Raw genomic sequence first — 27,631 nt, forward strand, 5'->3', positions numbered from 1 at the left:
ACTTGTGCAACTGCTCTATTGCTCTGTTAAAAAAACAAAGAATCTATACAGCACACATTTTTAAAAATCCATAAAAATAATTCAGCTGAGAGTCTTAGTTACTTATTTCCTTGAAAGATGAAAGCAAGTGCAAGATATCGATTTTACCATTCTACATGTGTTTTTTATCACCGATAATGATAAAGCTGCTGAGCTGCTTCTCCTCGGTCTAGAAAAAGATGTTGTTTTGATTGTTAAAGCTAATTGTACTTAGAGAAGATCTCAGGTTAATGTAAGAAGAACTTAAGAACTGAGAGATAAGAACACACTTATAAATAGGTAAAAAAAAAAAAAAGGCAAAAACAAAATCACAACAGAACCACTATGCAGCATGTGTTCATTGCCTCATGCATATCTTAGCAGAATGCTGTTACCGTGATGTCCCGCATAGTGTATGTGCAAATCTCCTGCTTGTCTGAGTTTACCTATTTTTTTCAGTATACTAACTATGTGATCTTGAGCAAGTAACTTATCCTCTTCATAGATAGGAAAATATTTTCTACTTGGTTTAGTGTGCAGTGGGGAGACATTGGAAGTGCATTTTTGAAGAGACAGGCAACTTGCTCATTTGCAGGGTTTCCGGTTCCACTTGGTGTTTTACTTGTTTGGAGGCTGTCTCTTCCCCATTTACAGAGCAAACTCCATGAGATCAAGGACCACATCTCTTGGCACCCAGCACCTACACAGTATCTGGAACACAGTAGGTGCTCTATAGCTATTGACTGAATAATTGAATTAGGGATGGAGGAAGAATAGAAGGACAGAGAGAATGAAAGAAGGAGGATTATCTAGGAGACAGTAGCTACTACACACATGTGAAGAACCTAGACTTGGCATTGTGGCGGGAGAGTGGAGAAAAGGTTATAAATCTGACAGATGCTACCAAAAAGTTAACAGTATTTGCTGCCTGAGTGGGAAAAGGAAAGGAGAAACAGAGAGGAGTGAGGTTTCCCACCTGAGAAGCTGAATCTGTGATTATCCCATTAACTCAACAGGGAGGTTAAGATGGGGCTGAGCTTGAGAGCATGAAACATACATTTAATTCTTGGTTGCATTTCTTATGAGGGTAGGATGTGTCATTATGTGGAAATCGCTCATAAGAAGCTTGAAATGAGGGATTTGGGGGCATATCGGAACCGGAGGTGTCAGATTGGAATGCATAGAAAAACCGTGAGACAGTTGGGTCCCTGAGGGGGTGAGAACTGAACGGAGTTAAATGAGCAAAGACCAGGAACCAAGGAATGAGACAGTGGTGGAGAAATTGGAGGGTTGGGCGCGGAGTGGGGAGAGTATCTGGTGACAGAAGCAAAGGGGGGCCCGTAAGAGAAAGAAGTGCGCTCTGCTTGTTCCTGCAGACGTGTTTCAGAGTAAAGGACAGAGTTACCCAGGATTTCTGGGAAATTCAGGCAGACGGTATAAACATAGTCTAATAATCAGGTTGTCTAGATCACTTTCAAACTTTTTTATCGCAACCTACTCTAAGAAATACATTTTACATTTTGATTCAGGATATAAACACACACACACACACACACACACACACACACACACAATACAAAAGTTTCCCTCAAGAATACTCACCCTCGCTATGTGCACGCCATTCAGTTAGTTTTCATCGGTTTAACTTTTTTTTTAAATTCTGCTAACAGCCCTCTGAACTGATTTCATTCCCCATTAATAAGTCATGACTGGAAATTTAAAACAGCACTGGTCTATATGATGGTCACAATAGGAAACATAATGAACTTGGGGAAAGAGCACATTTTGAGAAAATTTTAATTCTAGTTAGATAAATAAAGGTTTTTCTTTGGTATTCATTACAGTATGAAACACATATTTCTATAATGGGGGCCACTCTGTCAGTTCAAGATTTAGAACTAAAAGGGAAGCACTTACTTTGCCAGCATCTTCTGTTGTGGCCTTAAGTGTTGGTTTACCACCTTGTAAGAAAAATTTGAAGTCTAAGCTTTGGATCCAGGCAATGAGATGCAATTAAAAGCATTCTGGCTTCGGAAATGGACAAACCTGGGCTCCAGTTCTGGTTCTGCTGCTTAATAACTATGACCTTTGCCAAGTTTCCTCACGTCTTTGATTTTGTTTCTTTATCCATATATGGGGATAACATTTACCCCGACTCAGCTGCTGCTGTTGTTGAAGAAGCCACATTATTCATGGTACTTTACTCAGTACTTGGTGGGCATGCAATAGATGGCAATTGGTATTATCGTTCTTGGTTGTGAGGGTGAAATTCTGTACCACTTGTAAAGCTTCCTAGTACAGTGGCTGGCAAAAAGCGGTAATAAATATTAATGATCTTTCCATGCCAGCAACCGAAGGATAGAAATACAGTTGTAACCCAAGAGCATGGAAATGTACAAACCAGTTATATGACATGATTTTTTAGGACTTACTAGATAAAGCAAAGCATATTGATAACATTGATGTTATTGGAGAGATTGAGCCCCATTCGTGTAAAGTGAAAAATGATGCATCACTGACATCCTTTTCTTAATTCCCTTGCTGATGTAAACATTAAAGTGATAACAATGCATTTATTCAACAAGCCTAAATTTATTAAGATCAGCAAAGCAGAATGGTGGTGATAAAAACATAACAAGAAACAATTCCTAGATATGTGATAAAGTAACCAATAGTTAGCATTTACTTTTTCTCCCCAGCAGCCCACCACCATGGACCACTGATAGCATTATTATCTCCGTGCTTTTCGGCTCTTTCTGATTCTACTCTAACTTTCCTCACCAATTTAGAAGGGTGGCTTAAAGATGCTTTGTTGGAATTAATAAGAGCTCCATGGTCCAATTCTTGGTGATCTGCCTCTGATGTTAAAACACTTCACCGTGCTCGAGAATTCCGTGTCTTCTGTAGTTTGTCCTCTGTAGCCTCAGGGTAGCTCGAACTGGACTAGCCCATAATCCACCTATGTGTAATCTTATTTCCATATCACATTATTTTACTTGCCTCTTACGAGGTAGGCAGTGAAGTTGGCTGAGTGTCATATCATTTGAAGAATAAAATGAAACTTACCCTTCCCCCCCCTATTTTTCAACTTCCTTGGGTCCCTCCCCAGTACTTTTTTGTATGTTCCGGTTGTGATTGATTTCAAATGTGTGGTCATCACGGTAATATGGTGAAAGGATGCCCTTACTTCAGATATAAAGCACTTGCAGACACTTTCAAATAAGGTGTGATGGAATTTTTTTTTTATTTTAATGATTTTTTATTATATTATGTTAGTCACCATACAGTACATCCCCGGTTTCCGATGTAAGGCTCGATGATTCATTAGTTGCGTATAACACCCAGTGCACCATGCAATACGTGCCCTCCTTACTACCCATCACCAGCCTATCCCATTCCCCTACCCCCTCCCCTCTGAAGCCCTCAGTTTGTTTCTCATAGTCCATAGTCTCTCATGCTTCATTCCCCCTTCTGATTACCCCCCTTTCTTTATCCCTTTCTTCCCCTACCGATCATCCTAGTTCTTATGTTCCATAGATGAGAGAAATCATATGATAGTTGTCTTTCTCTGCTTGACTTATTTCACTTAACATTATCTCCTCCAGTGCCGTCCATGTTGTAGCAAATGTTGAGAACTCGTTCTTTCTTTCTTTTTTTTTTTTTTTAAAGATTTTATTTATTTATTTGACAGAGATAGAGACAGCCAGTGAGAGAGGGAACACAAGCAGGGGGAGTGGGAGAGGAAGAAGCAGGCTCATAACGGAGGAGCCTGATGTGGGACTCGATCCCAGAACGCTGGGATCACGCCCTGAGCTGAAGGCAGACGCTTAACCGCTGTGCCACCCAGGCGCCCCGAGAACTCGTTCTTTCTGATAGCTGAGTAATATTCCATTGTATATATGGACCACAACTTCTTAATCCAGTCATCTGTTGAAGGGCATCTCGGCTCCTTCCACGATTTAGCTATTGTGGACATTGCTGCTATGAACATTGGGGTGCAAATGGCCCTTCTCTTCACTACATCTGTATCTTTGGGGTAAACACCCAGTAGTGCAATGGCTGGATCATAGGGTAGCTCAATTTTTAACTTTTTAAGGGACCTCCACACTGTTTTCCAGAGTGGCTATACCAACTTGCATTCCCACCAACAATGTAGGAGGGATCCCCTTTCTCCACATCCTCTCCAGCAATTGTTGTTTCTTGCCTTGTCTATTTTTGCCATTCTAACTGGCGTAAGGTGGTATCTCAGTGTGGTTTTGATTTGAATTTCCTTGATGGCTAATGATTTTGAACATTTTTTCATGTGTCTGTTAGCCATTTGTATGTCTTCATTGGAAAAGTGTCTGTTCATATCTTCTGCCCATTTTTTGATTTGTTTATTTTTTCTCGTGTATTGAGTTCACGAAGCTCTTTGTAGATGGTGTGATGGAATTTTTATGAAGAAAAGTAACTGCTGAGTGCCTGTGTGCAAAGCTGAAGGGCCTACAAAGATGCTTGAGATGAAATCCCTTCACTAAGGAGTGCATATTTAATGAGAGAGATGTCACATCTACCAGTTGCTGTAAGGGATGGCATGACTCACCAGGTGTCTGGGGGAAGGACCATAAAGTTGAATCTCATTCTTAAATGTACATGTATGGTGATTTGGTCCTTACCACTTTTTCAGATGGCTTTTATTGCCCATATTAGTCATTTTGACCAGCGCCTACAACTGCAAAAGAATATGCAAAAATTGGAAAGACAGGAATCTTGGGGTGCTGTATTTCAGATGTGTGCATTCGTAAAAGAAACTCTCCTGGTATATGTGGTTTCATTGTGCTGTCACACTTGATAAGTGAAAGATGTGTAAAGCCATGCAAAGATTTTCTATTTGCCATTCCCAAAAAAATGACACAAGAACTCCTTGGGGGTGGATCTGTGATACTAGGTTGGAATGGCTTCCACATGGAATTGCCACCAAGTAGCTGTGTAGTTTGTGCTCAAATTCAGAAATAAATATTGTCCAAGCAGCCCCCAATTTAGATGGTGGCTTAAAATAAGGAGAAAACCTGATGCGTGATGGAAAATTGTTGCTCTGATCCCGTAGCTTTAAAGTCTGTTAGAAATGGGGAGACGGGCGTATGGGATGATATGAGTGAACACATGAGAGTCCAGGTAAGGCATTAATTTCTGTTCATGAATAAGCAGCAGCTCCTTTGATAAAACTTGATCTAACAGCATTTGCTGCACTTACGCCCCTCAGAAAGCCAGTTCATGTATCTGGTTTCGAGAATTTCTAAACTGTGGCTGGTTTACATAGAATTAAGAGAGTATTTCTCTAGAATATCAAAGATCTCCATCCATTGATCAGACAGTGAGACAAGTTCTCCAGGAGGGAAATAAGTTGATGTTCATCAAATCCTTGCTGCTTTCACATATGCTTTTAAGTAGCGTGCTGTCAAAAGTATTTAGTGAGGGCCATTGGATCAAGGGGGTGGATGGATGGATGGATGGATGGATGGATGGATGGATGAAGCCAGCTCTAGGTGAGAACATAATTATAATATGATTTCATTGAGTGCCTTGTTTTACAAGAATTATTTAGTTTTTAACATAACGTTATGTGGTTTATTCTGCTCATTTTACAAGTTAGGAAACTGAGCCAGAGAGGTTAAGTGATTCACTCTGGACTTTTACTTCTTGTCCATTCTGGAGCCATATAGGAATGGCCTGCCTTGTGAAGGGTGCAGTGGAATGTGTCTTTGGAGCCTTCCCTCCCTGTTTCTGTGTTCCTGCAACACTTGGAAGGGTGGTCCTGCCTGTGGCTGATCCTGCTACCTTAACATCTTTCCTACTAGCTGGGGGTTGTTCCAGCTGCCCTGAGTGCGCATTGTGGGAGATCACTTAAATGAGTACTTGGTCACTTTCCAAGAGAATGTTGAGTCCTGCAAGTGGCAGCAGGTGATGAGCTCTGAGCAGCAGAGATAGTGAGAACTTACCGAGCTGTGATCTCCACAGAAAAGATGAATAACATGGTTATTAGAAGGAGTTATGAAGAGCATCCAAGCAGTATAATCGAACCCTAACCTAAATGGTAAGAGAGGTTGAGATTTGAATTAATGGAAATATTGGAAATTTGATAAAGAAAATCCCTTCAGTGGCCTTTTAATGTGTGATGTGAAATAACTTGGAGAGCAGAAGAATTTTCCTTGCCTTTCTTTCAAAATAAACTCCCTTGCCACCCACCCCTGACGCAGACACAAGGAGACCAGTAGTGATAGATGCTTTTCCAAAATACATTAAAAGAGTAGCAGCTCTGTTAAAATTGCCTTTCTTTCTTAATATTTCACTTTGATTTTTATCTTCCTGTCCCTTCCTCACTCCTATCTTCTATTCTCATCTCACTGATTGGCCATCTTTATACTTACATATGCAGGTGGGGGACTCTGCCTCATTACCCCTTTTTCAGTGTTCCAAGAGCTTTTGACTTCCGTCCTCCGGCAAGATGCTGGTGCCTTATTATTCCCCAGCTCTCACTCCAGTTGAAGTCTCTACTCTAATTTGGTTGATCCGAACCTTCTCGTCTACTTGCCCCACTCCACATACCATTTCCTATCCCTTTCATCTGCCTTTCCTTTATAGATCATGACTATATCCTCACCAGTTGCTTCAAAAATATCTTGGTCTTGGAGTTCCATCATTTTGCAGTTTTTCTGGGTGTGGCTTTCATTTTATTTGTCCTGCTTGGGCTTCATTGCAATTCCTGAACCTGACGATTCATGTCTTCCATCAAGTCTAAACATTTCTTTTCCTATATTGTCTCTCTGATTTTTTGTTGGAACTTCTAATTCTTTCCTCCATATCTTTTTTTTTTTTTTTAAGATTTTATTTATTTATTTGACAGAGATAGAGACAGCCAGCGAGAGAGGGAACACAAGCAAGGGGAGTGGGAGAGGAAGAAGCAGGCTCATAGCAGAGGAGCCTGATGTGGGGCTCGATCCCACAACGCCAGGATCACGCCCTGAGCCGAAGGCAGACGCTCAACCGCTGTGCCACCCAGGCACCCCTTTCCTCCATATCTTTTAACACCGTTTTCTGTTTCTTTAACTCTTTGTACTGCATTTGAGTACTTTTCCGAAGTCTGTTTTTTAAATCTCTTTCCATTTATTGTTTGCTTATTCAGTGGGGTCTGTCTAATCAGTGCATATCTATCGTTGAATTTTTTATTTCAAGTCATCTATTTTTTTAACAATAATTGAAAGAATAATTCTATTGGCTTTGAAGAAGTTTTATGTGGTTCTTGTAAAATCTGACTTAAAATTTTTTTATTCTTTTGTCATGTTTTCAGTTCCCACTTTTATGTCACTAGTCTTTGTAAACACTTTAATTTTAGGATGTTGAAACTGGATCTATCTGATACTTCTGATACCTGGAATTCTTGGTTGTGGTGGAGGGGTGGAGTGGGGTGTTCCTCATCCCTGTGTCTACTGATCCTCGTTCACGGCAGACAGTTTGAGTGTTTCATAATTTTGGATTGTGAGTTTTTCTTCAGAGTTTTGTTTTTTTGTTTTGTTTTTGTTTTGTTTTGTTTTGTTTTAGTGCTAAACCAGTACAGGCTGAGGTTGAGTTTCTGTACCTCCAGAGAGGTTTTGTGTATACTTTTGTGAGAGGTCCCAGTATTATCACTGGCCTGGGCCACTTTTTAGCTTCTCATTTAGAGGGACAGGCCATTTGACTTAATCTGAGCTTCAAATCTACATAAAGTGGTTCTGTGGCAATTAATTCTCAGGGAGGCTTTTCTCCCCACACTCGCAGAGATTCAGGCTGAGACAGATAAGCTTCTTAACTGTCTCCTTGGGCACTTGGAGCAAGTCCCCCCTAGTCCATTCTTCACAGAGGGACTGGTCTTTTGCGAGTTCCAGGTTTATGTGGGAGTCTCAGTTCCCATTCTCTCACCCATACTTCATGAAGACCCTGGGGGTTCTTCTCCTGAACCACATGGATTTATAATTCAAATCCTGTGTTACCGAGACTGGTGAGCTGCTCTCCTCTTTGGGCAGCTAGCATCAGTTCAGAGGCTTGATTCTGGTTTTCAGGGCCCTGTGTGTTTGACCCTAGAAAATTCCTTATTTTCTTGATAACTCAGCTATGCATTGTAAAAGATATTTATTATATTTTACCCAGACTTTCTAAGCTTTTAATAGCAAAAGATTTTTTAAAAAGATATCTATTCTGCCAAGAACACATCGTCATGATCCTCTGACAGTGTCTACTGGAAGGTCAGAGATACCCGTCCACATCCAAATAGCATTATGGAAAAGAGGCCCCTGCCCTTAAGAAGTTCATAGATTTTTTTTTTTTTTTGTCTAACTCATTCATAAGCTCTGAGGAAGCTTCATTTAGTCTTTCACTCTATCATCTTTACATTCCAATCCCATTCAATATTTAGTAAATTCCCACTATCCAGGCTTTCATTCATTTATTCAGCAAATATATATTGTGTACAGCCTTGCTACATGCCAGATATGTGCTCCTTGTGCTCAGCAAAAACATACCCGATCCCTGTCTACATAAGTAAATGTGAAATTGTAAATGGAACAAGTGCCGGAAAGTAAATGTGCACGGTGCTGTGAGATGTGTTGATTTGTTCAACTCAGGCCAGGAAGGGCTTAATTGGGAAAGTGAAATAAACAAGAATAGCTTTCACTGAGTGAAAAGGGGAGCGATAATTGTGTCAGATGCAAAGCAGTATGTGCAAAGGCCATGGGTGAGGATGGAGGACTAAAAGAAGGGTGGTGAGATGAAAGAGGAGAAGTGAGAAGAATATGGTTCCAGAAAAGGCTGAGAGGGAGCTAGGAGTCAAACCATGGAAGTCCTTGTGGGCTGTGTTAAGGAGTTTTTCTATTTATCATAAGTGCTATTGAAGGGCTTTGAACAGGGGAATGACACATGTAATTTGACCTTTGAAAAAATCTTTCTCACTTTGGAAAGGAGAACAGATTTGAGGGAGCAAGAATAACAAGACTATTGTCAGTAGACCAGACTGAGAGTTGCTGGTAGCTCAACTTCAGTTTTGGCTTTGTAGAGATGAAGGTATGGACAGATTTGAGATTTACTTAGCAAACAAATTATCAGGAAGAAGGTGAGAGATAGGCCAGGGACAATTCCAAAGTTTCTGCCTTATATAACTGCGTGGCTAGTGATGTTCCTTTAACGAATTTGGAACCACCGGATAAGGATCAGGTTTGGTGGAAAGGCCATGGCTTTTTCTTTTATACAGACTGGGTCTGAGGGTTTTGAAACATCTAAGAGGAAAATATCAAGAAGCAGTTGGATATGTGGATCCAGGGCCCAGAGAAGAGACCTGGGGATATAAATACATGAGGATTTGCTTATAGGTGTTCATCAGGTGAGCTTTCCATTGGAGAGGTGATAGATAACCCTTGGACAGAGAGACATGCCGGTTCCTGGTGACCTCGACAGGAGCTGTTTTGGTGGTAAGACGGGGTGAGAAGCTGGGAGCAGACGTAGAGCGTGCAGAAGATAAGGAAACGGAATAAGTGAGTGCAGACAGCTCTCACGAAGGTTGCCAGTGAAGTGATCTAAGGCTTGCATTCATTTTTAAAGGAAATATGTCACTTAATTATGATCGGAAGGTAAAATTTTTTAAAACGGAGAGTCAGTAGAAAAAATTTTAAATAGTTTCTAGATAGTGAAAAGGTGCCTAAGACCGAGACGTACACTGGCACAGGGGGGAACCAAAGACACTCAACCAACATTGAAGTGTAGCAATAGCTAGCATTTATTGAGCTCTCGCTGTTGTTCCAGGGTCATTCTGAATCCTTAACATGTATTAACTAACTTAATCTCCGTAACGACTCTGTGAGGTAGGTACGTATTCGCCCCTGCGGGACACAAGGAGACCAGTCACAGAGAGGGGCTGCAACTTGCCAGGGCAGGACAACAGGGATTTGAACCCAGACAGTCTGGCTGTGCTGTTCACGTTCTTAACCACTATGCTATCCTGCTTCTCAATACCTGGGTGCATAATAAGGTATTTGTATCATCTGTGAGCCAAGGTATGGGCTAATCCATCTAAATATTGAAAGTGTTATTGGTTGTTTAATGACTTTGGGGCAAAAGTATCAACTGATGTTCACTTAAATGCTTTGTTAAAACTTTCTTGGCTTTATGTCCTAGAACAAGGCAGGCATACATGGAAATGTCATTCGCTCCGCTTTAGCTTGAATCAGCAGCGTTAAATAAATGTGTGCACATTATTCATTGAATTGCACCTGTATCTGTGTGGTAGCCTCACAGCCGAGGATATAATAGGTGAGAAAGCAGCATTCACAACAGTCTGAAGCCACTCGTATCTCTGTGTATTTGTGAGTGCCCGTTGACCCATGTCCTAACATAAGTGACCTTCTCCAGATTCCTGGGGATTGGCTTTAACTACATGTATGTGTTTATTCTCCTCCTCAGGATTTAACAACACCGAGAGGACATGCGACAAGGAGTTTATTATTCGGAGAACAGCCACCAATCGAGTCCTGAATGTCCTCCGTCACTGGGTCTCAAAGCACGCACAGGTAATTCAGCGGCATCGTTAATTACTTGCCAGGAATTTTTTTTTTAAACCAACATTTTAAGTCGTTACCTTTGTAAAATGCCTTCTGAGGCTTTGGAGTTAGGGTCTGAAACCTTGGAATTAGAACAGAAAGGGAAGAAATAGGATAGACATACAGATCAAAGCAAACACATGCATATTTGCCAAGAATCCACTGTCTCAGCTCTGGCGTGTCACAGGAGGTGAAGCAGGGCTCCCCTCTTTCCTCATCTTTTGAGGCAACGGCACCCACCTCAGGGCGCTAGAGCCACCGTCCTGTGCCACCCAGGGAACTCCGCTCACGAGGGCGCCCACCGTAGCTGCGGCCGGGCCCCTGGCGGTAAGCAGCAGGTGCTCCCCGCGGTACACAGCAGATGCCCCTGGACGTGAGCAACACTGCGGGCCCGCACACTCTGGTGTCCGGTCAGGGGGTATTTTCTCAGGCGGACTTAGGAGATGTTTTGCCTCTTGCCTTTGACGTTCTGGTTCCTAGTATTCTGTTTGGAAATGGCATCATGCTGACAGGACACCTACTTGTTATTTGTTTGTGTGTTTTCAGTACACGCTCGTAAAATTTATACGCATTTCACGATTTCAGAAAATAAGGAAAGAGCCTCCTTGCTTCACGAGCTTGAGACACGCGTCGTGCTTTTGTTACGCCCTGCCGAGTAACGGGCGGGCCCTGGCAGACGCGTGGCTGCCTCGGGAGGGGGCCCTGCATGGCTCAGGTCAGAACGCATTCAACATACAAAATGTGGATAAAATGCTAACAAATAAAGAAAAAGAGAAAGGAGGAGCTCCCAGGTCTCACTTCATTGTCTTCTCAGAGGCTGTCATGGGTCTGCCACGTGGCCCTCGTGACAACAGTCCATGAGTTGGGGTCACGAGAGAGCCAGCGCCTAGAATCCCTGTGGGAGGAGAATTCACTAATTGGGAAAAGTGGGATTTGGGCCTCACCATCAGTTAGCCCATGACAATTCTTAAGTGTTACTTAAAATAAAAATGAAGGTAGCACATAAAATATAGGATGTAAAAATTTTATCTTACACATCTGAAATAAATAAAAATGGATCCCATACGACTCAAACTCTGAGAGCCATCCTGAGCCCGTTGAAAATGTCTAGTCTCTCCTCCTCCTCATCTCAGGGACCTGCTTGTAAGTCCCATTTGCCTCGTTGCAGATATGTGATAATGAGGTTTCTCCTGTGTCTGAGTGTCCATCCCATTCCTCTCTGGTTTGGGACTGGGGGTGCTGACTTCTGATTCCGGGTATCTGTGGTGGCTTCAGAGATGCAGGGTAGCTTCGGTACACGGGGATTAGCAGACGCCTCTCGGTCGTCTTCCCTGCTGCTGTCTTCCCTCCTATCTGAAAACCTTCCCTGTCAGCCTCACCCCCTCTCTGTCAATCCTCAGTGCCCTCTTTCTTATAATGATCTGAAACAGGAATCCCTGACAATTCACATAGAACTCTCGTAGCAGCTAGAAAAGAGTTGCAATTGACAATACGCTGAACTTACTTTACTTTGGGTGAAGAGCACTCAGACGACATGGGTGTACTGAATCCCTTGCTTCTACGATAAAAAGATTTACAGTAAGCTGTTATCATCTGGCTTGACCTTGGCTGCATGGGACATGCGTAAATACGTATGTGCATACAGGCCGTATTAGACTGAATAGCACCAAGTCACTGGACTAGAAAGTGGATTGATAGGAAAGCAAGGCTCTCTTTATTCAGATTGTGTCCTGGGGGACTTTAGTTGCAATCCAGAAAGCACCCTAAGTGTTAGCCGTTGTTCGGACAGATGAGATACTTTGCAGCCTGTTACTTAAGGTGTGCTTATATGTGGGGAAGCACTTTGTCAACAGTTCCATTTAGGGGGCCCACACTGGGGACCCCACCTTCTCAGACCCTCTCTACATTGGGAGCATATGTGGATGTACACATTGCTCAAATATTCAGTCTTTTGTCCTGACATGATTACTGTATAAAATATAGACCCTGAGGTATCAGAGGAAGCTCTCACCACTCACGCCTTTGTCTTTTCTTACCTTCCCTGAATGTGTGAGTGGATCTTAAGGATCCGTGGTTGGTTTCCCATTGTCCTGGTGTGACTTCATCATGTGCACATCCTGTCACCTTCCTCAGTCACGTGAGTTCTCCATCACCCTGGCGCAGCCTGAGCCAGTGGAGCTCTGAGGAGGTGTGGGTGTGGCCCCGGGCTCGACAGACCCCAAGCCAGCAGACCACCATGGTGCTTAAAGAAAGAAAGAAGTCGGCTAGTTAACCCTCATCATTGCTGTCTTTGGTTTTCACCTCACAAAACAAAGGGCTTGGACAATAGGATTTTTCATTATCTGATTCACTCTGTGCCAGTTGAATCCATTAAGGAAGAATGTAACATTATTGTGGCTCCTGATTATTTTCAATTAATAACTTTTCAAAAAAATGAGTAGGAAGTTGTAATCATTTCAAAAATATAGCCAAACACGGTAAATTGCATTTCTCCTCACATGGTAGGCCAGTTTGTCAAAAACAGAAAAGCCTCAGGGAAGTGACAAGATGTAGTTTTGTCCCAAAGTAATCTAGAGAATTGAGTCTACTACAAAATATTAGGTATCGTGTATCTATTTATCATTTCTCATGAAAGGTAACCAATATTGGCAGATACGACCCTGAACTTAATTCAGGAGAAATAGATGCAGAATTATGAGTGTTGGTTTTCCAGAGAAATACAATTTCCCTAGGATGTCACCCTCAACTCCTTCCCTGCAATGTGTGCTAGAATGCATTCTAGAACCTTCTAGCCTTTCCTTTAGTAAGTATTTGGTAAGACTAGAATGCTTTTTTATTTTCTTGATTCTAAAAGTTTTCATCTGTTATACATTCTGCCCTCGTTTCTCTTCATTTTGTTGTGCTTTTTCACTCATGTGTTGACTTTCCTATTGAAAGTGAAGCCACAAGGCCTGGCTAGGTTCCTCCCACAGGCCTTGTCTGTGGGTTAGCGAGGCAGCCCAGAGTCCGGGTACATGTATTCTTCTCTAGCTCTGCTACTGTATCCTCTGTGGGGCCTGATTCTGTCCCTCGGCCTCACAGGGGCTTAATATCCTCTTCAGAGAATGAGAACAACCATCCATCTCTTGCCTCCCCCGAGCATGTAGGGAGAATTAAAGGCAACATTGAATCAAGAAGCCTGAAAGACATAAAGTACACTGGAGGTGGGTGTGGTCAAATCCCTTCCAGCCGAGGACAGGAGATGAACATTTCACACACCACACACACCCACCGGACAAGGAGCCCTTAGTTCCCTGCAGACAGGGCCTGCCTCCTTCATGTTTGTGTCTGCTTCCTCAGGGCTCCACAGTGCTGGGCACCTGGGAGATGCCCAGGAAGAGTTGTCAGATCGAGTTTACATGATCGTGGTGCTGTTGTTTTCTCTCCAGGAGGTCGTTCTCAAGCATTTACAATTTCCGAAGTCAGCCAAGACAGGGACTAAAGCCACCAAGGGACCAGAAGTCAGGGCTGTGTGTGTAGAAAATCTGAAAGAAAGACGTGTTTTCATTAGGTGTCCACACGCTTCTCAAGCGTCTCCTGCTAGGAGGCCTCACGTGTCATTTGCATGGTTCCAAGCTGTCTGCAGGTTTCAACCACGTGCTCCCCAGACTGCTTTGTCTTCCGTGCACAGACAGGAGAGGGCGGGGCTTCAGGGCTGGTCCTCGAGTGTGTGTCAGAGACCTGGTGTGTATAATCTATAGCGATTTTGGTTTTCCTGCATTGCCGTATTGATCCACTGATTCTGGAAAGATACCCTGTCTAGTTGTTTGAGGAGTTCTACAGACCATGGAATGGCACTAATGAAGGAGCCTGCAGCTTGTCCACAGGTTACGACCTGCTTCCTCTGACTCTGGGTACTGTCAGAGTGACAAGCAGCCAAGAGTGAAATGATCCCTCATTTTCTTAACTACAGGTTAAGGGGAATGTTTTAAAAGCATGAGATCAGATAAAAATGACCTACTCACAGAAAAATATCCTTTCTAAAGGAGTTCATGGAGGGAACATTGCTACTTCCTCTCTTTTCCCTCACGTCCTTCGTTCATTCCCACTGGAGGGTGCCAGACATGGGGTAGATGTGAGCGTGAGAGGATCCAGACATTGCCTCAGTCAGGGGAGCTGGTCTTCAGTCTCCAGTGGAGAGGACTCCAGAAATGCCACCAAGTGCCTCACGAGTTAGCCACCGTCCACCTGCCGAATCCAGAGCAGGGCCCGGCTCCACTTGCCCTGGCATGTCAGGTGATGTTCTTTCCCCTGGAAAGTGAAAGCAAGAAGCAGAGAGGAGGTGTTGCGGAAAGAATGGAGGCCTTTAGGTGGGCTTCCGGGCTGAAGGCAGGCCAAGCTAGGCCAGGAAGGAAATGTCTTATTCTGGACTGAACTGGAACTTGGATCAATGTATTGGACTGGACATTCTGATTGAAGAGATCATTCTCCTACCTAAAGGCTCTCAAAGACTTGGGTGCCTGCCCAAAACTCCATGCAGGGTGGGGAAGGCTGGCCGACAGCAGTTTAATGTGATCCGTGAAAAGCAGTACCGCTGCTCATTGTTTGTGATACAGGAAGTGCAGGTTGTCTGGGAGAGCAGTTTCACAGAATATATCAAAATAACTCAGCTGTTATGTTTCTAAGTCACTTCAGTCCTCTTATACTCATTGTTTGGGGGACAGAGAGAGCACACCCTGAGCTGATGATGACGAACGCTCGAGTTTATATTTCAGTTTATATGCTTTGTTGCGTTTTACCTGGTATTACATTCTTCGTGTAAAGGGCACTAAACTTAGGAGCGTGGCTCAGTGACTTTTCCTTTGAACACACCTGTACACCTATCACCCTGACCAAGATAACCACCCACCAGAGAGGGCCCTCCCAGCCCATGCCCCTCTTCCTGGGCATTGCCCAATCTTCTGTTAGTTTTAGTATTGTTCTTACTGATGTTACATACTTTTTCTGTATTAAGGATAAAACCTTTTATCAGCCAATTACACTCATTTCCCCCAGTGTGCTCGTTCACTGTTAACACTGTGTATGATACTTGTTGCATACATACGTGTTCTCCCATTGTAAGAGGGCTTTATATATACTCTATCATGTAAAAATATACACATACACTCACACAGACCCTAGAGTCTTTCAGAATCCATATTCTGTAACACTTCCTGAACACATTTAATAAATAAAGGAAGTTTGGGGTGTAAGACGAAAATCAGCAGCTCTCACCACGCCACTCTGTAGTCACACATAGTAGTTGAGGTGAAAGCTTTCACACCTCCAGAAATCCCGGTAGGAGCTGACCTTGGGCCGCTGTGTCCGTGTATGGATGTCGGAGCAGAGGGGCCTTCGGGAAGCCCGCTGGAAAAGTAGTGGGGCAATGGTGAGGAGCACGGGCTTCAGGGTCAGAGGTACCTGGATTGAAATCCCCTCCCTACCGTTTATCAGCCATGTGGCTCAGCAAACTATTCAGCTCCTCCAGGCCCTCCATTTGTCCTTCTATCTAAGTGCGGATGATGTCACTTCTTTCTTCTAGCCATTGTGAGGATTACGTGAGGTAAGACCTATTAGAGTAACCGTTACAGATGAATGGTCAGAACATTACAGATGGCTGCTCCTGGCAGAGCCCTGTGAGGGCCTAAACGTTGTTACCCCGACTGGACCAGTGAAGCGATTAGGTCTCAGAGAGGTTCAGTTACCGCTGCCCCGGTGAACCTTTTATAACGGTGGGAACATTCTGTATCTGTAGGGCCAAGTACAGTAGCCACGTGTGGCTAATGAAGCCCTCGAAATGCAGCTAGGGTGGCTGAGAAATGGATTTAGTTCAATTTAAATAGCCACATGTGATGAATGGCTCCAGCGTAACCTCACAGTTCTAGACCCTTCGGAAGAACAGCCATGAGCCAGACCCAGCTCCCTGACATCGGCTCAGAGCTCCTCCCTCTCTCCTGCAGGGCCCCTTCCTCTGAAACAGGAAACTACGGGTCATCTCCGCTTGGCCCCAGCAATAAGCCTGCTAAAGAGCGGCTCACCTCTGTTGGGTCTGTAGACAAAGCAAAACTCCTAAGTAACACCGGTGTTGGAGTTATAAACCCAAGGAAGATGATGGCTCTTTCCCGGTAAGGGAGCGCACCAGTGAGCATCCTCGCGCTTGGGCTTCGAGCCTGCAGCTTCGGGCCAGGGGTCCAGTGGGATCGTGCCCTGTTGCCTACTTGAGGCAGGAAAGTGGGTGCTGCTGGGATGGCAGGGACTTCATGTGTTCAAAGACCTCAGGGATCCGGGTGTCCTAGAATGAGAGTTTATGTAGTTCGTCTCTTCTGTTAGTTATTTCGACAGATGACAGGGGGCCCTTTTTTAATTTTTAAATTTTTTGGCATTGCTTAGTAAGACACTAAATCTAGCATCAAATTAGAGCACTAAGTTCAGATTTATTCTTTGTTCCAAATCTGCAACGGAGGTTGGCCAAGGATGAGCCTAGCACAGACTTCAATGTGGGTGGGAGAATGAAATGTGTAAGTAAGATCCAGCCACTTGCCTGGGCAGCTCCTGTCGCCCCTGCTGAGAGCCCTCAGCCGCCTTGCAGCCCTGTCCTGCCCTCGGGCTCAGCCCCTCCCCACCTCCACCTGCTCCGGCCAGCCCTGGGGGACCCTCCCATCCACACTTGCTGCTCAGTTTCTGCTCTTGAGGCACGGCTCTTCTTCCTACTCTCAAGGCTGTCTTCAGAGGGCAGATGCCTGATCTTTGAGCTCTTTGCGGAGAAAGAATGGCCCCCTGGGCCACACCGCTGTCTGCACGGTGTGGGTGCTTCCTGTCCCCGAAAATGCCCAGGACTTTACAAACCACTCTTCCCCAAGTCCTTCCCACAGCTCAATGAGATCTCCCGATGTCCACTCCCGGGAAGACGTGTAGCCGGCACTGAGCTAGGAGGACGTGCCATTGCATTCCATAGACGTGACCTCTGCACCAGTCTGGGGTTTGAGGCTGTCCTCATTATGATACAGGGCACAAGGTCTTTTATAGGCGACTTGAAAACATAATGCCCCACTTAGAAGGCAGCTTCCTGTATGAGGGTGAATTCTGAATGACAAGACTTCCAATGTTTCTGGTTGTTTTTTTTTTTTTTTTAACAAAATCTGTATCGTTTACTCTTGTGTCAGGCCCTGTTCTAAGGAGTTTTCAAATATTAAGTCATTTACCCCCCACTTCAGCCTTTTAAGGGAGGGAAGGTAGATATTATTATCCCAGCTTGACAGATGGGGAAATTGAAGCCTTGGGAGATGAAATAATCTGCCTGAAATGACACAGAGAGCAGGTGGCAGAAGCAGGTTGCCCCCCCCCCCCCCCCGCCCCAGGCTGCCGGCTGCCCAGAGCATGCTCGAACCGCTGATCTCGCCGGCCAACTCTTGGGGTGCAGACAGGTTGAAAGCAAACTATACAAAGCCACTTCTGACTCAAAAGGGCAAGAAAATCATATGCTACCACTGATTATGCTTTTGCTATTTCTAAATCTTTCCTTAAAAAAGTTACTTTTGTCCCAGAGTCTGTTCTGTGTCCCTTAAACAAAGGATGAGCTTGGCTCTACTGCCTCCCTTCTGACAACTGGGGTGGCCCCTCCTGCACTTGGACGGTGATTTATAGGCTCTGCAAGCCAGCCTCCCCAGCGCGGGCCATGGCAGGAGATGGAGCCAGTGCTGTCTACGGTGAGAGGTCAGGAGACCCCAGACTTCCCCCTAACAGGTGGACGAGGATGCTTTCCCCCTGCTCAGCAGCCCCAAAGTACAGTGAGCCTCCTGTCCCCTGCCAGTGGGTGTGGATGGGGATGCCGGGAACAAGAAGAGAACTGAGTTGCAATGTGAGAAGCTGGCAGCTATGAACTATTTGTTTAATGACAGATTCATTGTCTCCTGCTTCAGCCTTGCAAATCGTTGTATAAAGGCACTGAATGGGAAGACAGTCAATGGGCGACACACTTTTTTATGTTAGTCTCATCTTTACTAGTTAGCGCCCATTCACTTCTAGTTGTCCATACCATTTCCTATTGACGTCTCCATGTCCAGGCTGAGAAATCCCAAATATCCACCAGGTACAAACCAGTGTTTGTTCCCAAACTCAGATTTCCCACGAAGGCAGCCAAAGTGAGGCAGACAATGCTCTATTTAATTAGGCCAGCCGCTTAAGTTCCTTTTGGATCCTCCTGATTTCCTGGGTACGTAGGCTGGTACTTATTTTCATCACTATTGTATTCGATCTTGCTGTAGTATTTTATTAAAATCTGTCCTGTCCTCCTTCCCTCAGAACAGACTGCCCCGGGCATCACATTTCCCTTGAGTTCCTGGGTCAAAAACGACTCAGGTGAGGAGAGAAGTCTGGAAACCTGAATTCTAGTCTAGATTCCCATGTAGCTTACCACCCTCCTCATTCACGAAACTGGCAAAATACTCTGTGAGGGGTTCTTATGCACAAATGAATCATTTGTCAGAGTGCTCTAGAAAATATAAAATATAAAATCAGAAACTATTATCTGATAACTATGGATTTTCTTCTTCTTTCTTCTTAATCCTGAAGATAGATTTTCATTTTCTCTTTTTTTCTGTGGTCCAGGCAAACAACCAAGTAAGAAGAGCCTACTTCCTTTAACTACTTACCAAAGATGTTTCGTATCTTTTATACATTCCTATTGTTATCCTTTAAACTCTCCTCAAGCTTTCCATGCACGTCTTTAAAAATAAGAAAAGAAAACTTGGTGAGAAATTAACAACAGGATTTATTTAAGTCTGTGTGAAACAGAATTAAGAGTTTAGGAAACCAGTGTGTTAAATGGAACTTATTTTCAGTTCCCATTGTTGCCAAGACAGAAATTTAGCTTTCTCTGTGGAACCAGCGGGATTCTTTAACCTTCTGTGGCTGGGTTTCGTGGACAGAAAACACTGAGCAACACCATATGGGATTTTATGTACATCAGTAGCTTCTTCCTTCTTTCAGCTTGCATTCTACATGCCCAAAATCACTTGTGCACCTAGGAGGTATTTCTGGAGCCTGTGGCACACAGGACTGAGTCCTCGGGCCCTTCTCTGGACCAGCACCCCTGTCCCCCAGGACTCTGTCCCCCTGGACTCCAAGGAGCCAGCTCAGCACTGGGGCATTAACCGGTTTGTTCCGTTTTGTTGTTGTTTTGTTGTTATTTATTTGTCAGAGAGAGAGAGAGAGCACAAGCAGGGGGCGTGGGAGGCAGAGGGAGAAGCAAGCTCCCCACTGAGCAGAGAGCCCAATACAGGACTTGATCCCAGGACCCTGGATCATGACCTGAACTGGCAGGTTCAGGTGGCAGACACTTAAGCGACTGAGCCACCCAGGGGTCCCTTTGTTCAGGTCTTAAGTGTCGCCTACCTGCTGTCCTTTTCCTTCTGCTTGTCTCCTGCTCATTCTGCATCCAGATGCCACCGACCTCTATCTCTTAATGTCTTTGCATAATGAAGTGTCTTCCTGGATGAATGTCACAGGTTGTACTTCTGCCACATTCCTGACTCTGAGTCTATCTTCTTCATGGGGAAGGGGATGAAGTTTGCCTACCAGCTTTCTTTACCAGTCTTTTTCCCTTTTATGGGTCAGGGCATGGAGAACAAATTATAACTTACAGACCACTCTCTACTAAGACTTATTCTCAAGTTAAAGCCAATGATAATTTTGTTGGCATGTGGCAATAATTAAGAAATTCTTAAAATCAGTATTACAAGCAGGCCTTTCCAAACTGTTTTTTTTTTTTTCCCTCTCCAATCTTTGTCATTGTCTTGAAAGCTACAATCTGTTATCAATTAACCAGCTCTCTAGAAACCACTGGAAAACATAGCATCTGGAAAATTTTTCCTTCTTCTGATAAATGCCTTTTAAATTAACTGATTCTCTTTTGAGACGTAAAGATGTAAGCCTGGGAGTTACGTGATTTCCAGGTTGTGGGCAGGATTTAAAGTTCTTCTAAGCGCAGCCGTTCAGGTCTAAAGGCTGGATTTTAGCGAGTCATTCAAATGCAGAATGGTTTGTTAGAAAATGGTCAGATAAATTATTTTCTGCATGGTTTCTTCCTTCTCACTGAGTTGGTGTCATTCATTGCCATTTGCCTCCCCCCAGTTATTTTTGTTCTAACATATCTTCCACATTTTGCATTGTGCCTTCCTCTAGTAGCCTCCCACCTCACATCTGCTAAAATAATTTCCCCAAACACCAGTTTAAGAAGAATTAGGTAACGTATTACCACACATCTCAAAGTCAAGTATCCTCCCTAGAACTTTTGTCCATTCATTCGACAGATATTTGAGCCCCCACAAGGACTACCTGCGCTTACCAAATTTGGGGCTTAATTATTTGGGGTTTTCCACCTCTTCCTGGTGCATAAGCTGCTACATGCTGGTCAGTTACACATTTCCTATATATTCTCTTCCTCTTTGGAGATTCTAGAACCTTATGACTAAGTGTTGAACAGGTATTAGAAAGTTTGGAATTACTGTGGAGTTGCTTTGTCGGGTTTTATTCCAAAGGTAATGCCCTTCCTTATGTTTTGTTTGTTTGTTTGTTTGCTTGTTTTTGAATAGGTTGTTCCTTTTGTAGGGCAAACAAAGAGGCTTTTAAAATATCTTTGTAGTTAGGTGATGGGAAATGCTGGAAAACCCTGCCTTTCACTTTTCCAGTGACAAACTGTGATTCAGAGTCAAGGTTGCCCAGAAGTGGCAAGAAGGCAGGCCGACCAGGCATGGTGGCATGTGGACGAGGCCAAACAGCTGTTGTGCAGGGTCTCCCTTGCCAGCTGTTAGCCCGCACAGTCTGCCCAGGGATCAGGTTTCAACATGTAAGTTCTGAATGAAGTCTCCCCTCCTCAAGAGAACTGAAAACCACACTGGTGTAGAGGCTTCTTATCTCTGGTTCATTAAAACGAGGAATCCAGAAACGTGTATCCTCAACCTTGCTTTGCATAGATTTTGGGAAGATCACTCAGCATCTTTGCAGCAGTTTCCCAGTTGACAAAATGGCCCAGATCTAACCTAAATCCACACCACAATGCAAAATAAATTCTTCATCTTCTATGGTCAAAGAAAACAGAAAACAGTAGCGTGCTTTTCATTTTCTTAAAAACCATTGTCAAACCCCAGGCTCTTATTTTTGACCCTAACACATCCTAAGCCCCTTCTTTATGAGCCCATTGTCCCAGGTTTTAAAATTATGTATGTGGTTTTGCTCCATTCTGCAGTATTTCTACTTTCCTTTTAAAAACTCTGGCCACGGTTTGGAATACACTGTACTGATTACAGTGAGAAAATTATTCTCATAATTCTCTTTACCCTCAAACTGTGTTTATTGAATCAGATTTCCCAATGTCCTAGAGTTCCCTTGGCCAGGCATGGTGTATTACTAATTATTACCCTGCTCTCCTGAAAGAGTGTCTGTAATCGCCAGCATGCCTCAGCCGTCAGCGGGGATTTAGTCTCTGCGTCCTGGAGAATCTCATTTATTGTGTCACAGATTATTTTTCTGTTGTATGATCTAGTCTGATTAATACAAACATGAGTTTCAAGATCTCCGTCTCAGAAGGGTGTTGGTGTAGGTGGGAAATAGTTCCAGACTCATAACAGCAACCAGCTGTCTGCTAATGTGTTTCAGCCCAAGGCACCAGCCCTAGTTCACTGAGAGCCACTGTTTTTGGAGAGTCTGTGGTGTTAGCAGTTGGAAACTCAGGTTTTCCACGGACACTGCCTAGGATCACGTCCCGAGTTTGCCACTTGCCATGTGTGTGACTTTGAACCAGATACTTCGATTCTCTGTGCCTTGACTTGCTTATCTGTAAAATGGGAATAATAATGATTGTAACTGTATTAAATTAGATGAAAGTGATTAAAGTATCGAGCATGTGGCAAACTCTCACCAAGTCTTAGTTACGATAATGACCCCAGGAATTGCTCATTAACCTGGGGGAAATACTGACTTTCTAATCATTTATGAATGTGTTGGAGTAGAGTCCATAAAAGCTTGGTAGAATTAGCTCCTCTCACCCTAGCTTATCTCTTGAGGAGGATCTGACATCATTGGCTGGTTAGCTCTTGTCCCTGAGCATTTGCCGTGTTCCCTGATAGTCTGCCTGAGCTGTCCCCTCTTTGCAGGGGTTCCCGGAGCTGCATTTGCAGGCCCAGAACCTCTCCTCCGACTCAGCCTGGCAGGGCCACGCTCTTCCCGCTGCAGACCCCTCTCCCCCGGCTGCAGGGGTTAATAATGTTTCCTTCATCTGCCCATCGCCCACCCTGCTGTCCTCTGCTCTGCCTTCCCCCAGAGACGTCATCAACTGAGGTGCTCAGGACCTGTTGAAGGAATAAGAAGGTCTCCTTTTTAGAGACTGGAATGTAAAAGCCTCACAAATTCCGGCTCTCCGCCTTTGGAAGCAGGATGGTTTCTTCTTTCTTATCTTGTGTCTCCTCATCTCCGCTTCAAACATGGGGACACAAAAACTAACCTACGTAAGCTGTTGCTGGGATAGCTTCGGTGACTGCCTCAGGTGCTGCTGGACGCGCAGGGCTTGCTGATCTGGGGCCTGGGATCACCGACAGCAGGCAGCTTCCTCGCGCAGGGCGCGGCTGGCTGTGCGCCCGGCCGCCCGCCAGGTCCCAGCGCAGAGGCGGTGCGGACTCCCGCAGAGCCGGATGACCCGGGAGCGCCATCTCGTGGGCGCGCCGATTGCTGCCTGCGAGAAGGAGCCGGTGTTCTTCCTCCAACCGAGGAGTCTCATTTCCCATTGCAGGGCCTGGGGAAATGCGACACAAAATTAGATTCCAGATAATTTAAAAATGGCTGTCAGGCAGACTTATTATGAATAATCTACCTTTGTATTTAAATGGGGCAAGTGCCTTTTAGCTGCTCCAGATTTCTATTGAAGTAGTAGCTATTAGGTTTTGAACAGGGACTTTCAAACGGCCAATTCTGCATTTACATGCATTGGTAAAAAAGAAAATTTTACATTCTAGGTATAACATCAGAGGATTCAGGATTTTTTTTTAAGGCAGTTTTTAAGGAGTTGCTTTTGCATGAATTTAAAAAAATAAACAATGGCAAAGTCTTCCTACTGAAAGTGTAATCAGTATCACCCAGGAGCTCATTAGAAAAGTATCCCAGACTCTGGACTCCTGGAAACAAACTGAGGGTTACAGAAGGGAGGGCGATGGGGAATGGGGTAACAGAGTGATGGGTATTAAGGAGGGCACGTGTGGTGAGAGCACTGGGTCTGAGTGTTATACGCAACTAATGAATCGTTGAACACTACATCGAAAACTAATGATGTATTATATGTTGGGTTGTTGAACATAATTAAAAAGAAAAAAGTATCCCTGTTCCAGACCTACCACATTAGAATCTGTGGTGAGGGGCACCTGGGCGACTCAGTCGGTTAAGCGTCTGCCTTTGGCTCAGGTCATGATCTCAGGGTCCTGGGATCGAGCGCTGCATCGGGCTCCCTGCTCAACTGGGAGTCTGCCTCCCTTCTCCCTTTCTCACTTCGCTCTCTCTCTCAAATAAATAAAATCTTAAAAAAAAAAAAGAAGAAGAAGAAGAAGAGAAAGAAGAAGGATCCGTGGTGATTCGTGGGCATATTGGCAGATACAAGCGCAGGTTACCAGAGTCAGATGGACCCCCTGTATTTTTGTCCGCTTGCTGGTACCTCCTTCCATGTCTCGTCTCAGCCATATGATCACATCCCTTCAGCCTCCGTGGCCCTTATATGACACAAGATCGTAGTTTCCTGCCATGTCTGCTCCTGGGTCAGCCAAGGGACAACTGAAATCGTGTGCAGCAGGTCACGTTGAACATGGGAAAAACCTGTGCAAATGTCAGGGGAGACTATGCATGAGAACTCTTACATTTCATACTCGGCCATCAGTGGATAATATGCTTTACACCAGCTACAAATCGGCAGAGCGAATGTTCACCGATAATCTTCATCTTGCCTCCAAGAGTGTGTGGTCAGATTCCACCAAGTTTTCAAAGGGCTCTCTCAGGCTAGTCTTTCCAGAGCTCAGAATAATAAAATGATACTTTATTTTCCTTAACAAGACCTTTCACACATCTTGCCTTCCTGGGGTCTCAGAACTGTTTCCTCTGTGGAGCCCAGGATGGGGCACAGTAGGTACTCAGTGGAGCTTGTTGATGAAACTGCTAATTATCCCTCAGCAAGGGCCAAACACTGGCCTGATGTCCTTCACACTGAAGCACTTACGATCAGCCCATGATGTGCGTCATTAGAGACTGATAGAGCTACAGAGGACACTATCGTATCCCCAATCAACACCGATATTCATTAAGGAAACAGGCTCCTGACGGCTGAGAAATCCTTTGGTAGCGCTCAGGGATTGACGTTAGGGAGGATATTAGCTGTTTACAAATATTCCCTTCGCCTTGAAATGGGGGCAGGGATACACAAATAAAACACAGTAGCAAGATATTACTCTCTTTTCCTTGCATACATTTTTTTAAAGATTTTATTTATTTATTTGACAGAGAGCACACGAGCAGGAGGAAGGGGTAGCGGGAGAAGCAGACTCCCATTGGGCAGGGAGCCTGATGCAGGACTTGATCCCAGGACCCTGGGACGAAAGCAGACAGTTAACCGACTGAGCCACCCAGGCGCCCCTACTTGCATACATTTTAAAAGGGAAACCAATAGCCAAGAAGCTGTTGGACAATAAATAGATGAAATTTTAGGAAAACACATCAGCTGAAAAGCCTGAGAATACTAAGAGATATTAACCTCCGCGTTGCCCCAGCCCCGGGTGTCTCCTGTTCCCAAGAAATGGTACTGATTGTCAAGCAGTAAAAATGAAATATTGAGAAAAAATTGTTATACAGTTCTTCACCGAACTGAGGCACAAAAATATCCAACTCAAATTAGGGCAGACTGTCGCATTGTCTGCAATTTATGAAATTATGGACCTTTTTGCCCCTGATTTACTAAAATAGGAAATGTGTGCTGTTTTCTTTTTACTGGATTCATTCTAATTAGCAATGTTTTCTCTAATCATTTAAAAGAGTTCAGAATGTCAGGGCTTCAAAATTACTTTCCTTAAAGTTAAAATGTAGTTATAACAAGTCGCTTCGCATAGGGAGGGAAAATACACATTCACGCTCTATATAGAAAGATAGTCTATCACAGTCAGGACCTTGAAAGCAGAACTTAGCGGGCAGATAGTCTCTGAAAACCTTACTATCCCAGCACGCTGCCTGTCGGTGTATCATACGAATGCATTCAATAAAAGAGTGCAAGACACACGATGTTACCTTTTTACTTCTTTTTTCAACTTTTTACCTTTAAACATTTCACATCGAGAGAAAATGCCAGAATAAAACAACGAACGCTGATACCCATCTACGGTCACTCATGATAACGCGCTCACCGTACTTGTGTTCTCTCTCTCTTTCTGCCTCCTTTCTGCCCTCCCAAACAAGGACCTGCTCTTAAACAGCCTCAGTAAAATGATCAAATTCAGGACAATTTAACACTGATAATATCCTCAGCTAATACATCGTCCTGGCTTGACTTTTGCCAGTTGTCCCAGTGATGCCTTTCTATCATTTTTCCCTTGATCTCGGATCTAATCCAGATTCACATGTTGCATGTAGGCGTGGGCCCTTCGGTGTCCTTTAAAAAGGGACAGTTCCCATTCTTCTTTGTCTGCCAATGCATTCACACTTTTGAAGAGCACAATCTTCCTCGCAGTGCAAATGTGAGATTATGCATTTGGAGGGGGGGAAGACGGTGATTTTCAGAGTTATCACACGAGGAGGTACCCTATGTGGGTTTGTTCCACTGTTGGTGATGGTAACTGATCACTTTGTGGCGGTCATGTCTGCCAGAGTCTCTCTGTAATTAACAAATCGTTTCTTGCAGGGGCAGTAGGGAACTCTGACACCACTAATTCTGTTTCCCAATAAATTTCAGCATCCGCTCAGTTGCCTGATCAGTTATTACTGCTTTGGTCAAATGGTGATTTTCCTCTTTTATTTCTTTGCATTTATTAGTTGGAATTCTACTGTAAAGAAGAGTTTCTCTTCCACCCTCTTTCTGTATTTACCTCTTATGTCTTTGTGAACATCGGTAGGGATTTACAGGTTGTTTTGATTCAGTTGGTTAATACTTATCACTCTCATTATCCGTTTTGATGCTCATCTTGCCCCAGCTTTGCCCAGCGGGCGCCCCTTCAGTCCCACTCCTGGGCTTGCTCATCATTAGTCTGCGAGTGTTGTCTATTCTTTAGCCCTTAGCATCTCTGTTTTGAAGTTCTTAATTCAAGTCACTGCCCGAATGACAGATTTTATTCTTGCAACAGATTTTTTTTTTCTTTTAGCTATTGCTATGCCCCAGTTACTGATCTGATACATGGTCCAGTGGGAAACCACACCATTATTTCAGCCTTTACAATACAGCAGGTTATGGTAGGGGGCACCATGGGAGCATCAAAGCAAAGCCCTTGATCCCATTGGATTGAATAAAGAAGCTCCTGAGAGAACGTTTATCACCTCCTAGACATGAAAGATGAGTAGAAGTAAACATGGGGAGGAGGCACAGTGGTTCAGGCTAAGGGAAGCGCCTGTATCTTTGAGGAATTCCCACTCCCTGGGGAGCCTGTCAGAAATACCAATAATAGGACCCCATCCCAAACCAATGAACTCAGGATCTCTGGCCGGGAGTGCAGTCCTAGGGTCCGTACATTTTAATTTCCATACATAGCTTCTAGAGAATTTATCATGAGAAATGGTGTCATGTGTCATGGAGCTAAAACCTTCACGACTAAAATTTTACAAGATGCATTTTATTTTATAGGATTTTGAACTCAACAATGAACTAAAGATGAATGTCCTCAATTTGCTAGAAGAAGTTTTGCGAGACCCAGACCTTCTTCCCCAGGAAAGGAAAGCCACGGCGAATATCCTGAGGTAAAATGCAGTTACAGGGGCCTCCTAAT

The 27,631-nt window shown here is 44.1% G+C and overlaps 1 protein-coding gene across 3 annotated transcripts in view; it reads left to right on the forward strand.

Annotated features, from left to right (window-relative positions):
* The window catches only part of RASGRF2 (Ras protein specific guanine nucleotide releasing factor 2), a 233,099-nt gene that overhangs the window by 178,229 nt on the left and 27,239 nt on the right, over positions 1–27,631 (forward strand). For all 3 annotated transcript variants that reach the window (XM_026498699.4, XM_048221198.2, XM_044384086.3), the window contains exons 18-19: positions 10,483–10,589; positions 27,490–27,602. In XM_026498699.4, the coding sequence (XP_026354484.2) occupies positions 10,483–10,589; positions 27,490–27,602 (220 nt within the window). The remainder of the gene's footprint in view (positions 1–10,482; positions 10,590–27,489; positions 27,603–27,631) is intronic.

The sequence above is a fragment of the Ursus arctos genome, unplaced genomic scaffold (assembly GCF_023065955.2).
Source record: "Ursus arctos isolate Adak ecotype North America unplaced genomic scaffold, UrsArc2.0 scaffold_5, whole genome shotgun sequence".
NCBI lineage: Eukaryota > Metazoa > Chordata > Mammalia > Carnivora > Ursidae > Ursus > Ursus arctos.